Below are 15783 nucleotides of genomic sequence, written 5' to 3'. Positions count from 1 at the left end.
TAGGTAACCCATTCCAGTTCTTCACCACCCTACTAGTGAAAAAGTTTTTCCTAATATCCAACCTAAACCTCCCCCTCTGCAACTTGAGATCATTACTCCTTGTTCTCTCATCTTCTACCACTGAGAACAGTCTAGATCCATCCTCTTTGGAACCCCCTTTCAGGTAGTTGAAAGCAGCTATCAAATCCCCCCTCATTCTTCTCTTCTGCAGACTAAACAATCCCAGTTCCCTCAACCTCTCCTCATAAGTCATGTGCTCCAGCCTCCTAATCATTTTTGTTGCCCTCCGCTGGACTCTCTCCAATTTATCCACATCCTTCTTGTAGTGTGGGGCCCAAAACTGAACACAGTACTCCAAATGAGGCCTCACCAGTGCTGAGTAGAGGGGAATAATCACATCCCTCGATCTGCTGGAAATGCCTCTACTTATACAACCCAAAATGCCATTAGCCTTCTTGGCAACAAGGGCACACTGTTGACTCATATTCAGCTTTTCGTCCACCGTAACCCCTAGGTCCCTTTCTGCAGAACTGCTGCCCAGCCATTCGGTCCCTAGTCTGTAGCAGTGCATGGGATTCTTCCGTCCTAAGTGCAGGACTCTGCACTTGTCCTTGTTGAACCTCATCATATTTCTTTTGGCCCAATCCTCTAATTTGTCTAGGTCCCTCTGTATCCTATCCCTACCCTCCAGCGTATCAACCACTCCTCCCAGTTTAGTGTCATCTGCAAACTTGCTAAGGGTGCAGTCCACACCATCCTCCAGATCGTTAATGAAGATATTGAACAAAACCGGCCCCAGCACCGACCCTTGGGGCACTCCACTTGATACCGGCTGCCAACTAGACATGGAACCATTGATCACTACCCGTTGAGCCCGACCGTCTAGCCAGTTTTCTATCGACCTTACCATCCATTCATCCAGCCCATACTTCTTTAACTAGCTGGCAAGAATACTGTGGGAAACTGTATCAAAAGCTTTGCTAAAGTCCAGAAATAGCACATCCACTGCTTTCCCCTCATCCACAGAGACAGTTATCTCATCATAGAAGGCAATTAGGTTAGTCAGACATGACTTGCCCTTGGTGAATCCATGCTGACTGTTCCTGATCACTTTCCCCTCCTTTAAGTGGTTCAGAATTGATTCCTTGAGGACCTGTTCCATGATTTTTCCAGGGACATACAAGGATACCTGTTCAGAAAAGAGATGATCATTCATTTTGCATGTTAGGAACTCTGATGATATTTCATTCATGTCCCTATGCATTATGAGTAAAAATGTCTAAGGGCCTGATTTTTAAATGTATTTAGGTGATCATTGGGATTTTCAAAAGTACTTAGGTGCCTAACTCCCATTGGGAGTTAAGTGCATAAATGGTTTTGAAAATCCCACTAGGCATGTATTTGCATCTTTAGGCACTGAATTACCATTGAAAATCTAGTCCTAAACAGGACAGATTGATTTAAATCAAAGCAATTAAAATCACCAATTTTAATGGTAATTTAAATCAACAAGAAGGAAACCTTGTTTTAAGTCATTGATTTTAATTGGTTTTGCATTTGTACATTTTAGTTATTTTGCTAATCCACAGCCCTCATCGGCTATTCCAGCAGCTGAAGATTGCCAGGGAATAGGGTGATTCTGACTTTAATCCCTTCCTCCTGGGAGTGCCCTCTAAGTTGGGAGCCTGAGGAGGGGTGATAGTTGCTGTGATTCCAGCGATTTATATTATGCAAAGGGTATCCACAGGGAGCCAGTTAAGCCAGTGTTCCAGCCGCTTTGTGCCAAGTGGACCAGAGAATTAAAATATTAAATATGCATCTGACTCTCTCTTCTGAGACAGGATAGATTTTATACTCCTCACTGGAAGACAGTCAGTTTACAACTCAATTACTTTGAGCTGGGAAAACGCGTGATCATTTGATATTCCAGTTTATGACTATGCTAGTTCTTGGATAGATTAGTATAGCATCCTCTCTAAAGCTAAATTCTTTATGGGCCATAGAATAATTGAAAGAATCATGCAATCACAGAAAAAAAAAATTTATGTTCACAGCTCCTTGCCACATGTACTGAATGAAGTAGTACTAGGCTGATGTCAATACAGTATTGAAAAGCAAAATTGTTAAGCTGTGAATTTACTTCCAAAATCATGTTTCAGTGTTATATTTCTGACATATATTATGGTTTGCTATATTTTGGATTCATCTAAGTACTTATATGCCCCTGATAATCACATCTGAGTATCGGAGATTTCTTGCTTTTGACTTGCATGCTGTAGTCAATCGTCAATGTTTAATACATGCTTAGAACTATTCAGCCATTCCCTTTGGAAGCTGACAACATGGTGCAAACCAGGTTAAAGTATAAATCTGTTTTGTGACGTTTTTTTCTCGGATTTTGTTTCTTATTTCTGTATGGTCTATTCCTTGTGTTTACAGTCCATAAGCCAGTTGTGTTAGAGGAAATGGTTCACAACCTGGATTTCTGTGACATTTTGGTCATTGGTGTGGAACTAGATCCCAGACAGGAGTGTTTAGAACTGGATCGTAAGGAGCTTCAAGGAAAACATCTAGATGCCACCAACTCCACAGCAGGGTATTCTGTCTATGGTATGCTAATGAGCCATTTACATTTTAATTACACATTCTTAAAAGGAAAGGGCTAGGTTTTTGCCTTGAAGGTACCACTCTGTGTTAGGGACAGAGCAGACCTGAGCCACACTATCCGGAGGACGCTCAATAAGGGATTGTGCCTCAAAAAAGCACAATTCCATCTCAGCTCCCAGATGGAAACCTGCTCCACCGGGTAGCTGGTTCATCTTGTAGGAGTCAGCATGGCCATAGCCCCACCTTTTATACTCCCAGTTGGTGATGTGAACCCCCAGGAGCATATGGGGACACAGAACATATTCTCCCTTTGACAAGCCCTTATATGGCATATGTCCGTGAGGGGGTTCCTTAGTGTTCTCACACAAGTGCTGATCAGTTCCTGACCCACTGAAGGCTATACTGTAATTTCTGAAGTAACTAAATTATTAGTGTCACATCTGCATATTTTTTCTCTAGTATGAAAATAAGGGTTTTTTTGTTACAGTTCCTGAAGTCCTAACATTGCTCACTTAACTTGATATGAACTGGAATCTTTGACAAATTCAGATTGTTCTATCCACTTCATTTTATTATTTAGAACATGTGATTTCCCTGTTCAGTACTCTTGTAGTAAACACAAAAAGGTTTCTGCAATGCTTGCCTCTTAAGCATCTTTTGGTATTTATTCATGTTGTGTTACTGCTTCAGGTGTGGACACAATGAGACACTATGAACTGGTGCTTCGACAGGTTCGATATCGCAATTGGCACACTTTCAACATCTTTGATAGAAAGTTCAGGATCAAGTGCTCAGAGCTGAATGGCCGATACACCAGTAATGACTTTAACTTGGAGGTGAGTAATGAAAAGATGCATTTTTACCAAAACTTTCCCCCTGCTATTGATGAGCTACATTTCTTCCCTCATCCTTCAGAGCAGGGACTGAGTGTTCCTGTATTTGAACAGTACCTAGCACATTTTGGGTGCTATAATGAAAGAGTAGTAATAACTTAGGAGAGGAAAACTTCTACATATGTCATAGAAGATTAGGGACTTCAGAAGGTCATCTAGTCCAACCCCCTGCTCAAAGCAGGACCAATCCCCAGACAGATTTTTACCCCAGTTCCCTAAATGGCCCCCTCAGGGATTGAGCTCACAATCCTGGGTTTAGCAGGCCAATGCTCAAACCACTGAGCTATCCCTCCCCCCATATGCCATAGAAAATGAAAGACTGACCTCTCTAGCTGGGAATACTGAATGGACGTTGCTCTGTCTAGCCTACTGCGGTATGTAATGACAAGATGAACTCTCACTTGATACTAATATACAAAACCGCATTCTTTCCCATGCACAGTTGAGATGTAGGTCATCTTTACCTTTTCCATGAACTGTCTCCCACATTCAAGCTCCAACCTATGTCCCAACTATTATTCTCCTGCTTGAAAGCACCATGTTGCAAGCTCATTGCTTTCCAACTTCACTTGTAGTTTCTTTTTTGTCAACGCTGGGTTTTTTTTTTGTGTGCCACCAAGTGTTGCCCACTTGGGGTAAGTGAAATGATGTATTCTTCATCAGTAGGAAATCATTCCAGATTAGTTTGCACCTCCTTAGTCAGTATGAGGATAGAGTTCAATGCAATTTTTTTTATAGAGGATCTTCACTATCATAGTCCAACACATCAGATGTACTGCATCTTTCATCCTCAGGATCAATACTCTGTTCTACAGCATTTGTTGCTCACACATAGACAGTCACAATTAGATAATTGCATATAAAGCAGAGAGTCCACATATTTTTGTCTCAGGCAAATGAGGCAGAATACTGTTGCTTCCTATGCACAGCAATGTGAGATAGTGCAGGTGTCTCCAGAAATCACAGGCCAGCAAGCTCTGGCTAGTAACGAGCATGCTGTTCCAGCATGAAAAAGAAAGCCCTTTTCATTCTTGTATGCAGCATTACTTCAAAGACCTCACTCAATGTTAGGGGGCTTATTCCTTCACCCACTCTCTTCCCTGGTCCTTCTGGCATTAACAGACAGCAACAATACCCCAAGTCCAAAGGTACAAACAATTTGATGTTTATTGGGGTGAACTTCCAGCAAGCAATGATTCCAATTTCCTTCCTTAGTGTCCCTCTTCCCACCTCTGACACCACAGAGCCTTGCCTGTGTCCCTGTTCCTATTCCTTGTTCCCACTCTCCCCCCCCTTAGCAAAACATGATTCCAATTCCCCCACCCCCATTCCCTGTTCCCATTTCCCCCCTTCACTTCCTGATTGACCACAGACTATATAGTAAAACTTTAGTTCTGCTTAGCTATACCTTAACCAATCATTTTACTGAAATTTACTGAAATTTAACTAACATATTGTAACATGAGTATCTAACCAATTATATCCCACCACCTTAATTGGTGTACACCCAACAAAATTTATTATACAGCAAACAGAAACAATCACAGAACCAGATAGAGATGATACAGACAAACAATAGAGAAATGGAGACTACAGTGATAGAACAACAAAGTAATGAGGATTTCACACCCCAGCTATTGATAAATGAGTTCTTGCCAGACAGGATGCTATCAAACTAAGTTTTCTTTAAATCTTCTAGGCTCTTCCCTTTCTCTGATTGGAAAGATTGGATCACCTTTTTAACAGCCCCAAACTGCCTTATTTCAGTGTGACTGGTGAGGACATGACCATTCGCTTCCCAGCTTATGGCTGCCTCTGCTGCGTAGCCAAAGACCTTAGCCTAAGAACAAGGCCTTAGACTATCATAGTGAGAGAAGGCCTATAAGCAGGCAGACTGATTTTGATTCTTGTTTTGTACCTCTAGAACTAGCTAAGTGATAAGTATACACCTAAATCCTTAAAGTATAGGCCTTTGCAGACAGGCCTGAATATCTATATCCTAACTCTCAACATCACCAGCATCTGTTCTAGTTTACAATTCTTTTCTTTAAAGTGAACTCCATGCTGGTATAATAAGCCAGATTGATATCTCAGGGCTTAAGTTCTCTGTAGAGGCACAAAACAAGCGCAGCATGGGCCAGGGCGGTGCAAGTCTCCTTACCTTATCCCAGTAATGGGGCTCAAGCCCTGGTATGATCAGGTATTAGAGATTGCTAGAGTCCGAATATAAGACCCGCTGAACCTCAGGTCCAATCTGATATGGCGACTTGTAACATATATGGCGACCTGTTCATTAGGAACTGGAATTGGGTTAATAGGATTGTAGAATAGGTTCTGCTCACATGTACATCCAGGTTTATCTACTACAAATGGAGGCAGTAGTCCTTGGTATGAATTTCATAGAAGAAGTCCAATCCTGCCAACAAAAATATTGCATTTTAATAACTCAAAATCTGTTTTAATAGAGATAACACGAATTACACTAGCAGTTACATTGGACCAGGTCACTCTGTTTGATCCTTTCCCCTTCTAAAATGTATATATTTTTAACCTTTGGGTTTTGACTTCATGCACTTTGAAAGATACATCTTTATTTGACAGTTACAGATGTAATTCATAGCTGTTCCAGGGTTGGGTATTTCCATTTTTGTTTTCCCACATTAAGATCTCAAATTATACCTATAAAATAGGTTAAATAGACAGTATTATGGGAAAGGTCAATACTTTAAAAATAATGTATTCCAGTTTTGAGTACATATTTTTTTACCTGCTTTTACACCCATAAATCTGTTAAATGTAGAAATGGAACAAATTGTGCCCACAACTGATTATGGAGTCAAAATTACTAACAAAAATTTCAGCTATGGAGTTGTAGGCTGCATACCAAAACCAGACCTAGAGGCACTAAATTCACACATACGTGAGCTGTTCAGCTGGTGACTGATTGGTTGTCTGCTCCACTGTCACCCAAACTGACTGTGGCAACAGCTGCTGGGAGTAATTCCAGAAATGCTGTATACTTGAAATCATTTCTCACTACTTAGCTCCCATTTCATGGAATGACTGTCCCATTCTCTTCCTTATGTCTTTGGAATGCGTCCTCTCTATTGGAATTCTGAATGCCTGTTTAGCCTGACAGTGGGTTGCTATGGCAGAATATGCTGCAGGTTGCTCCCATATGTTCATCTAATCAGCCAGCTACATGGTTCTCCAGTGTCTCCTTTGTATGGCTTTTTTAATACCATGAAGAACTTCATTTCTTTCAGCCCGTGGCAAAATTGGCATAGTTTCTTTTTAATTTTTAAGCTCTTATGAAATCCTGCATTTAGAAAATGTAGCAAATTCAGGCTGCTGCTGTGCTTATATTCTGTTTTTCTCCTTTTATCAAGTCTGGCTGAGTTTACAGCTTCTCAAGTGCTTTTCTCACAGATACTGAACTGCTGCAATACTTCTCTTTAAGCATATCTGTGCTGCTTCCTGAACATTTCACCTCTCCATGCATCCAGATTCTCAGTTAAGAACAGCAGCAGCTCTTGACTGTCGCACCCTCTGGCAAAGGAGCATGGGTAACAGCCAGCTAACTGAGTTGCTATTGGTAGGTTGGGGGGAAGCTGTTGGAAGTTAGAACAAGGATTATACCTGGCCTCCTTATTCATGTTGTACGCCTACTTTTTTAAAATAGAATTTGGAATTTGGGAGGAATTACTGGATCCCCAGCTGCTACTAAACAGCCATATAACAACATGTCTAGGAAGGGCGTTTTTCAACTTGGTCAGGAAAACATGGCCTTACTGGTTGGAGACAGACTTTGTGGTTGTTATCCATGGCCACATCACCTCAAGATTAGATTACTGCAATACAGTCAGCATTGGAGCTACACCTTCAGCCAAACTGGAGACAAAGCTAGTGCACAGGATAATTCTGCACCATGATTTGCAATAGATATCTCTTGGTTTCTGGAAGGAAATTAAAGTCTTGGCATTGATTTTGAATGGCATGAGGACTGCCTCTCCTCCTGCACAATAGAGCTATAGTTAGTCAGTGGAGATTAAAGAGCTGGAGCGCACACAGTATAAATGAAAGGGAGCTACTTGCATGATATTTTTCACAAGGGGCCTTAAACTGCAACTAACACCCACCCTTCATCTGAAATAGCCCATATTTGTTTCCCTTTAGGTCACTCTACAAGGCATATTTATTCAGGCTTTTGAGAGGAGGGAGGAACGCAGTAAAGACTGGTGTTTGTGGTCAGAGGTGTCCTATTATAATGTGGTTACCGCATCGGTTTCCCTTTCCTAGCTGTGCCTCAGTTTCTCTCTGAGCTGGTATAATAATTAAATTAAGTCCTCTAGCTAACTCAGAAGGATTCCATATCTCCTGGGATAACTGAAGTCCCAAACAAGAGTCCAAATTAAAAACCAACACAAAAGCTCCATGCAGTCCCATTACTGGGTAATGAGCCTTTCTGTCCATCTTTCCATTCTCTGGAATGTATTAGACTTCATCCAGCCTCTCCTTTTGAGCCACAGGCCGCCTTTGAGAGTCTACCATTCTTCCCCTCTCACGCTGCAGGGAACTGAAGCCAGTGAGTGCTCTCACTGTCTGGAAGCTCCAGTGGTGGGCCCCAAATCAGTAAGTTATCAATCAGTTAGTGCCCCGTTCTTTGTGTGTTCCCTTTGCCCACAGCCTCTTCTTTCACTCTGGTAATCCCTTGATTTTCCACTTGGGACTTGGCTATTTGTAATAGTACACCCTATGTGTGTACTTCACAACCCTTGGGTACCATCCTCTACCTCTGTCCACCTCAAGGCTCTTGCAAAAGTCACAGAACTCTTATCTCCCATGGGTTCTTTATGCTTTTATCCACCCGCCACTCTTCTAGACTGCTTCCATAGCTCCTTCTAAACTGCTAGCTTCACCAGTTTCTGCTGAATCTCCCCAGCATGCCACTCTCCCCGCCTCGTTCCATATCTCTCTTTTTCACACTGAGTGAGGAAAGGCTGCCTCTTATATTCTGTCCAATTTACAATTCCCAGACAGGGCCGGCTCTAGACCCCAGTGTGCCAAGCGAGCGCTTGGGGCGGCATTTTGGCGGCAGGCGGCTCCGGCGGACCTCCCGCAGGCATGACTGCGGAAGGTCCGCCGGAGCCGCCTGCCGCCCTCCCAGTGCACCCTCCGCAGGCACGTCTGCAAGAGGTCCCCCGGAGCTGCGGGACCGGCAGTGTGCCCCCCGCGGCATGCCGCCGTGCTTGGGGCGGCCAAATTCCTAGAGCCGCCCCTGTTCCCAGAATCCATCTGGGTGCTTCCTTTCCCAGAATTCTCTTTTTCTGGGGATAAAAGTAGAAGTATGTTGTGTTGAGCCTGTAGTTTCCTTAAAGGGTGAGTGCACCTTGTTGCAGAGTGACTTTTTTGGCATTGATAACATTTTATATCCAGTTTGCACAGGTGTAAATGACTGGACATACTGCAAATCAGTAGAGGACCAGGCCCAGAGATCCTATAATTAGGCCCTTAAAAATAAATTAGTGAATTAACTTTTTAAAAATGCATGCATGAGCTCTGAAAAAAAACAACAAATTCCTGTCACCTCTGCTCTGCCTTTTGCTTTCCTTTCTCAGCTCTCCTCCTGGCCTATTGCTGGTATTTATATGGACTATGAGAAAAGAAGGGGTTAGCAGAGTTGCTTTGTGCTATGAATTACATTCTTTCCTTCCTTCCTTTGAAGGAACCTTTACAGAAATATGTTCTCTGAGAGGAAACAAATAGAATTTTTCATGAACAACATGTGCTGTCATGTGAGAAAAATCTTTGTCCTTTCTAAATCCTGGGGACTTACTACAAAGGATGCCATTTGCCATGGCTAAATGGAACATATAATCAATATTTGGATATATTGCTCATCTTACTCAGTGTTTAAAAATTGTTAACTTGGGCTCATATCTCATTTTCAGGCAAGAAGGAGGAACACAAGTATCATGCACACCTGTTACATTGCATAGTCAGGACTGCCATGAATACTTACATTTGTGAAACACTTTCTTGAGCACCATGTTGGTGATTCTTTGGGTTTTCATCTGGACACTTTTCAAGTGCAGTTGCATGGTGGAAATTAACTTTAAATATGTCATTGGAGAATTCTGTATTGGAGTCTCAATGATTTTCAGAACAATTTGTCTTGGTTTACAAGTAAAAAGGTTGAATCTAATTGCTGGCCCTGTAAATGTAACCCGGGTTCTGAAAATCAAACGTTGTTCCTTCTGGCTCATTGATCATCTCCATAAAGATTTTCTAGGCCAGATTCTCTACAGTTTCTTCTGTGCCTAACCCCATTACCTGTAGTAAATGAAGGCTGAATTTGACCATGCCTTTGCAACTTAATTAACAATTATGTTAATACATGAGCCAAAATAGAATTCAGCCCACTCTCCCACAGCTGGCATGGCTCTATTGTGTTAACAGAAGCAAGAGTAATAAAATGTATCAGTCACTAATGTCAGCAGATATAAAACTGTATACATTCAGGGAACAGCCTGAATAACTGGGTGCCATTTTTACACGGTCACTTTTCAAAGTGAACTTTATTTAAAACAGACATCCTAAAGATAGCTTAGTAAGAAGCGAACCTAGAGAAAAATGAATAAAAGCAAGCAATTACTACATATGGGCTCAAGCCACAAAACTAAATCTAGATTGACATCTATTTTATCTGAAGTTTTGAAACCACAACTTGCTAAGAAAATGCATCTTATAGTAGCATAAAAAAGGAAGTGACAATATTCATAGAGAAATTGGATGAAGAGGGAAATATTTGGTCTGAGCAGATGGCATCAGGGCTCTACAAATGTCCAGACCTGCTCCTGTTAAAGACAATGATAAAACTCTTTGTGACTTCAATAGTGCATCTAACTTATGATAGAAAGATGAACAAAGAGAGAGAGAGCTGGTTCCTACAGGTAAAAAAGAGAGAGAGCATCTTTATTCTTCCAGTCTGTTGAAGAGCTACCAATAACAAAGTGGCCCAGCCAAGCCGTACAATAACCCAGGATAGGTTAACTGGCTTGGGAGACTCTTGATCTTGTCTCCAGTGTCTACAAAATGAACTTGAATCTTTTACTGAGATCTATATAATATTCTTGTCTGATGATGAACTTCACAGCACAGTTTCAGACACCATGGTATGGTATTGGAATTTACAGCACTTTGTAGTATCACACTTCTTTTTCTTTTGTTATTCCAGGTTAATATCCTACGCAACTCCAACTCTAATTTTATGGAGCATGTAAATCACATGGCAATACAGCCACAGTTTCTCCAGTCTATCCATCACCCAGAGGAAAGCATAAACAGCATTCATGGCTCAGGTATTAACTATACAGAAATTGCTCATGTTGTCAGTGTTTCTGCTGTGATTCAGTTCAGTCAACCAATGAAGACATAGAATCCCCACTTATACCTTGCTACCCAAAAGAAGTCATTGCATAGGTCTAAGTGAAAGCAACATTTGTCCTCCTCTGTCTTCGTGAGGAGTTGCACTTTAGTTAAAAAATACACTATTGGAAATTGTGTGCCCAGGTTTTTTAAAAAAAATAAAAAATACAGAGACCAGAAAGTTGAAAAATTAAAACTGGCAAATGGCAGAATTCCAGACAGTTATTTTCACAAATGAAGTTAATTCTCTAATTGTGTTCCTGGGAATATCCGGGAATATTTGTCCCTTAGCAGAAAGGGACAATATGGATGAAGGACAATTTAACCTTCTGGCATCAACAGACAGCTGGTATGACTTTGAGTTGTTCTGCATTGTTCATGCCATTTGTCACCACTGAATGTAATTATAGGAAATATTACGAGTGATGTGCAGGTTGCAGAATCTCAGCATAAGGAAAGAAAGAACAGTGAAGGAAAGAATGTATTTAGTGGTGCGTATGTAAATCTGTAGAGAAATGATTCCATTATTTTTTTCAGTTGTTCCAAGCGTGGCTACTATTGTTATAATAATCTGTGTCAGCATACTAGTCTTCATCATAGCCTTGGGCGTCTACAGAATTCGGACTTCTCATCAGCACAGCTCTATGGAAAATGAAGGAAGTAAAGAAAATGAAATGGATTGGGATGATTCTGCTCTAACTATTACTGTCAACCCCATGGAGGTATGCAAAAAAGCTGGATTGCCATGGCACTTCCAGGAGTTAGTATTTGGGGTGGTAGCTTGCTTAGTTACTGTTTTTTAAAAACACTTTAAAGATGGATTTATTTAAATTACTACTTTGTTTGATCACTCTTCAAGGCAAGGTCTGTCTCTTACTATGTGTATGTACAGCATCTAGCACATACAAATAATGATTATTATGCTTTTTATTATTAATTGTTATTATTTTATTTGTCATTCTGTGTATATTATTGTTATTTGATGGGATGGTGAAGAATTGGCTTAAGGGGGAAAGGAGCATTGCCCTATCACTTCCTGCCCAGCATAGACACTTGCAATTTAAAGCACCCACAACAATGCAATTCATCCATTTTAAAATGTGCTGGTACCAAATATTGACACACTGAAGGCAAGGGGCAATCCAGGGCAGAGGTTCAGAAACGAGCAACAAAACTGAACACCTGTCTAGAGAAACTGACACATGATCAAAAATTAAAAGAGCTAACTATGGGTAGCTTTGCTAAGCAATGTGTCATTTACCAATATTCCATTTTTTTTACAATAGCTTCAAGCTTTAGAATTTACCTGCTACTTCACTCTACTCTATATATCCCCTAATAACCAGGTAGCCATGTAAATTGCACTTTCCCAATATATTAGCAATTAGTTTCTGAAGCAATCCATTTTCATGGGTGTTACAGGAGGTATTAAACTATTGGTTCAATTGCTTTATGTTCCCCTAGCTAGGTTAATGAACAAGTCCTTTTCCTTCTCTGTATTTTCTAACATAATGTAGAAATATGAAGAGCCTCGCCATGTAGAAGAGGAGAGTGAGGAGGAAGAGGAGGAGGAAGATACGACCAGTGATGAATCAGGTGAAAGTGAAGAAGAGGAGGAAGAGGAAGAGGAGGAGGAAGAAGAAATTGGAAATGAGGGAGACAAACAGAATGCCACCAGGCAACAGCAGTTGGAGTGGGATGATTCAACACTCCCTTACTAGAACCTGCCAGTCCAATTGCTCCTTTTGTAAACACCAATACAATTTATTTCTGAGTCGAGTTAATCTCTGTCTATGAATTAACTGACAGGATTTGAATTTATTGCCTAAAATAGATATAGTTCTATTGCCCAAATTGATATAGTTGTATCAGTTGCTATTGATAGAATTGTCCCTGTCCTTACAATGCCTTGTGAAATACAGGGTACCAACTTTAATGTCCTCTATGGTAATGGCACTAGTCTGGAGCTTGGTCTGTCAATTTATTCCCTCAATTTCCAGTTTCTGTTCCAAATAATCCAATAAAAGTCCTGTCACTCAATCCGTAGAGGTTTTGCCTTTGCTATTTTTTCATACAGGAGAGATTTCAGCTTGTTATGACAATTATTTCTGTAGATCCTAATAATGCTGTTGCCATTTGGCTTCACTTTATTGTGTGTCTAAAAAATATCTGCCTTCAAATAAGAGCAGAGGTTTAGTGCTACAGGTGTCAAAGGCTGAATGCCATTTACCACCTCCTTTTTTTTTCTTTTTCTTTTTTGCCTTCTTGGACATTAATTGCATTCTACAGAAGGATATTAAGACTTCACATGTAGGGTGTATGTGAGAATAGGAATGGGTAATACATTTCTCTGCAAATGTGTCATGACCTTGAAGATAAAATCTTTATCCAGTCCACCTATTGAAACCTGACTACTATCATGTAAAACCCCCAGAAAATGAAACCTTTTCTTTTGTTAACTTTCAAAGATCTTCTGCCCACAGATTAAGTAATGTTATCTTATGTGAAACATAAATTCTAATTCCACTTGGTTTGGGCTGAAACCTGTGGGGCTGATCATTAGCCACAGATTCAGTAATTTGCTGCAAATCAGTGTTTTGTAATCTGCATTGTAAATCATTATCTTGATTCAGTATCTTACTGCAGTAACAGAAAATCAATGAACCCCAGTATACTCAAGTTGCCTCTGGTTGGGACTTAGACAAGTACTTACATGTATGCATGAAAATGAAATATAATCTTGGGGAAATGTTCCCTTCTGCCTGTAGAAAGACTGATTAAATGATGCCAGCTGGAATTTATGTCTGGCTTTATTCTATAAAATATCGTCCCCCAGTTTTGCTATACTTTTACCAACCAAACAGTGGCACAGGAAAAAACTGACATAACCTAGACTCTCCAGATCTCCTTTGCACCTACAACTGTCCTTTTTCTCCTCTTCCTGAACCCTTTATTTTTTGAAAAAGGGGGTCTATAAAATAAAACAGGAACAAGGAAAGATAAAATCCACCTGGAACCAACAGAAGTAAAAGAACAATTAGAGCTTGAGCAAGTATTAGTTTAACGCAGCATATTTTTTCCTAAACGCTGTTCAAAGAAAAAGTACACAAAATATGCTGGTAAGTCTGTTTTTGTTTTTTCCTCCTCCCTTTAACATCCTTTGCATCTTCAAAATGACATGAATAACAAACGAGGCAGCACTTCCTAGGGTAACTATTTTAATGTATAACAGACAAACCAACTGGCGTCACAGTGAATTCTGCCCTGTGACTTTTCACCTGTTTCCAACCCTCTTCTTTCCTTTAGATTTTGTTTGTTGGATTTTGCTTTTGTAATTTGCTGTTTGGAGTGAGCCATTCCTCTTATCTTTCCTGTGTGCCCACAAGAAGCTCAGTAGCAGTACAGTATGGAGTGTAACTGAGCAAAAAAAGTATGTGTGTAAATCTTTTCTTTGATAGGGTGCCATGGCTCCATGCACAGGAATGGCACTTAATCCTGCAGTGGGCAACCCTTACTCACCCTGGGTTCATATGGATAACTTTCAGGGTTGCCAGCTCTCTCGCTACTTGGTATATTTCTTAAAGCCCCAGCTCTTACAGTAATGTGAATACGGAAAATCTCAGCTTTCATTTTTTTAAACAATCAAAGTTCTAGCTCTTATAGTTGCAAAAAAATGTGACTCAAGTGGGCCCTACAAGCTTAAAAAATTAGAAGGTAAATGAAGACAGTCCCAAATTTATTTATTTATTTATTTATGTAAAATCATGGTTTTTAGATTAACCTCATGATTTTGGAGAGCCTGACTCATGATTTTTGAATGCTTGGTGTTGGCAATACAGAACTTTCCCCATGTGTTACAGTCCCATTTACTTGAGGGTGTAAGAACAGCCGGATTGGTCCCCTAATTTATTTTTATACTTACACTAATTTTTTTTAATAGCAAGATATTCTTTAGGCCACTCACTGTTTTGCATTGTAGATGGCGTATGTACAAACAACTCATTATTAAAATATATATACTGTGTTTACTTCCTTCCAGAGTGTGATATAAGGAAATCTGGTAAAAAGGCATAATTCCTTTTTTTTTTAATAATATGAAGCAGGCCTTTCATTTGTGGTTATTTTCAGCACACAACTAAACAAACCTTTCTGCTCAGACAGAAAGTAAAAATTAGAGATTTAAAAATCAATCTCAAAATTAAAATGGTATTGAAAAATTAAAAATCAACTTTTTTGTCAGTGATTTTCACCATATTTATGTTGTTTGAAAACAGCAATTTACAACGTTATTAATAGTCTAATTATTTTATAACTTATTCATGACTTGAAAATATATGAACATTCATTAAATATTTATATTTTGTTTATTGGATGCAAATCTATTCAGATCATGCTGGTATATTACAGAAGGAGCAAACATGAATAATTTTATATTCGATATTGTAAATATGTCTAATTTATAGAAGTAAGATGAGTGAAAGCAGAGCCTGTGTTATCTCTATATTGGTTTTACAAAATTGTAGTCTATACACTAAAATGTACTTATTTTAGGTTAATCATTTTAGAAGGTTATGAAGCATTTTTCATTCAAATGATCAGGAGGGTCATTTTTACAAAATTTCAGTGAGAACTGGATATTCCGTTATAAAATGCACACACGTGCAAAACATCACTACAGTTTTCTGTAGCAATAGCCCAAAACACCAGAAAAGATTGTAAAATGATAGTGTATTTTTACAGGAATTTTTTTTCATTATTTCATTTTTTCCCTAAACATTTCTACAGGTTTGTTTTCTTTTTAATTAATAAAAAGCAAAAATGTTTTGGTTTTCAAAAAACATTTTCAATAAAAACA

General features: G+C 39.7%; 1 protein-coding gene across 2 annotated transcripts in view; it reads left to right on the top strand.

The window, feature by feature from the left end:
- The window catches only part of CLSTN2 (calsyntenin 2), a 695827-nt gene extending 681172 nt beyond the window's left edge, over positions 1 to 14655 (top strand). For both annotated transcript variants that reach the window (XM_039489461.1, XM_039489460.1), the window contains 5 exons: positions 2440 to 2610; positions 3298 to 3443; positions 10738 to 10861; positions 11466 to 11650; positions 12446 to 14655. In XM_039489461.1, coding sequence (XP_039345395.1) covers positions 2440 to 2610; positions 3298 to 3443; positions 10738 to 10861; positions 11466 to 11650; positions 12446 to 12649 — 830 coding nt within the window. In that variant the 3' untranslated portion in view covers positions 12650 to 14655. The remainder of the gene's footprint in view (positions 1 to 2439; positions 2611 to 3297; positions 3444 to 10737; positions 10862 to 11465; positions 11651 to 12445) is intronic.
- Positions 14656 to 15783: the final 1128 nt, after the last annotated feature.

Source organism: Mauremys reevesii, linkage group 9 (assembly GCF_016161935.1).
Source record: "Mauremys reevesii isolate NIE-2019 linkage group 9, ASM1616193v1, whole genome shotgun sequence".
Classification (NCBI taxonomy): domain Eukaryota; kingdom Metazoa; phylum Chordata; order Testudines; family Geoemydidae; genus Mauremys; species Mauremys reevesii.
This window is presented reverse-complemented; position numbering and strand designations above follow the sequence as displayed.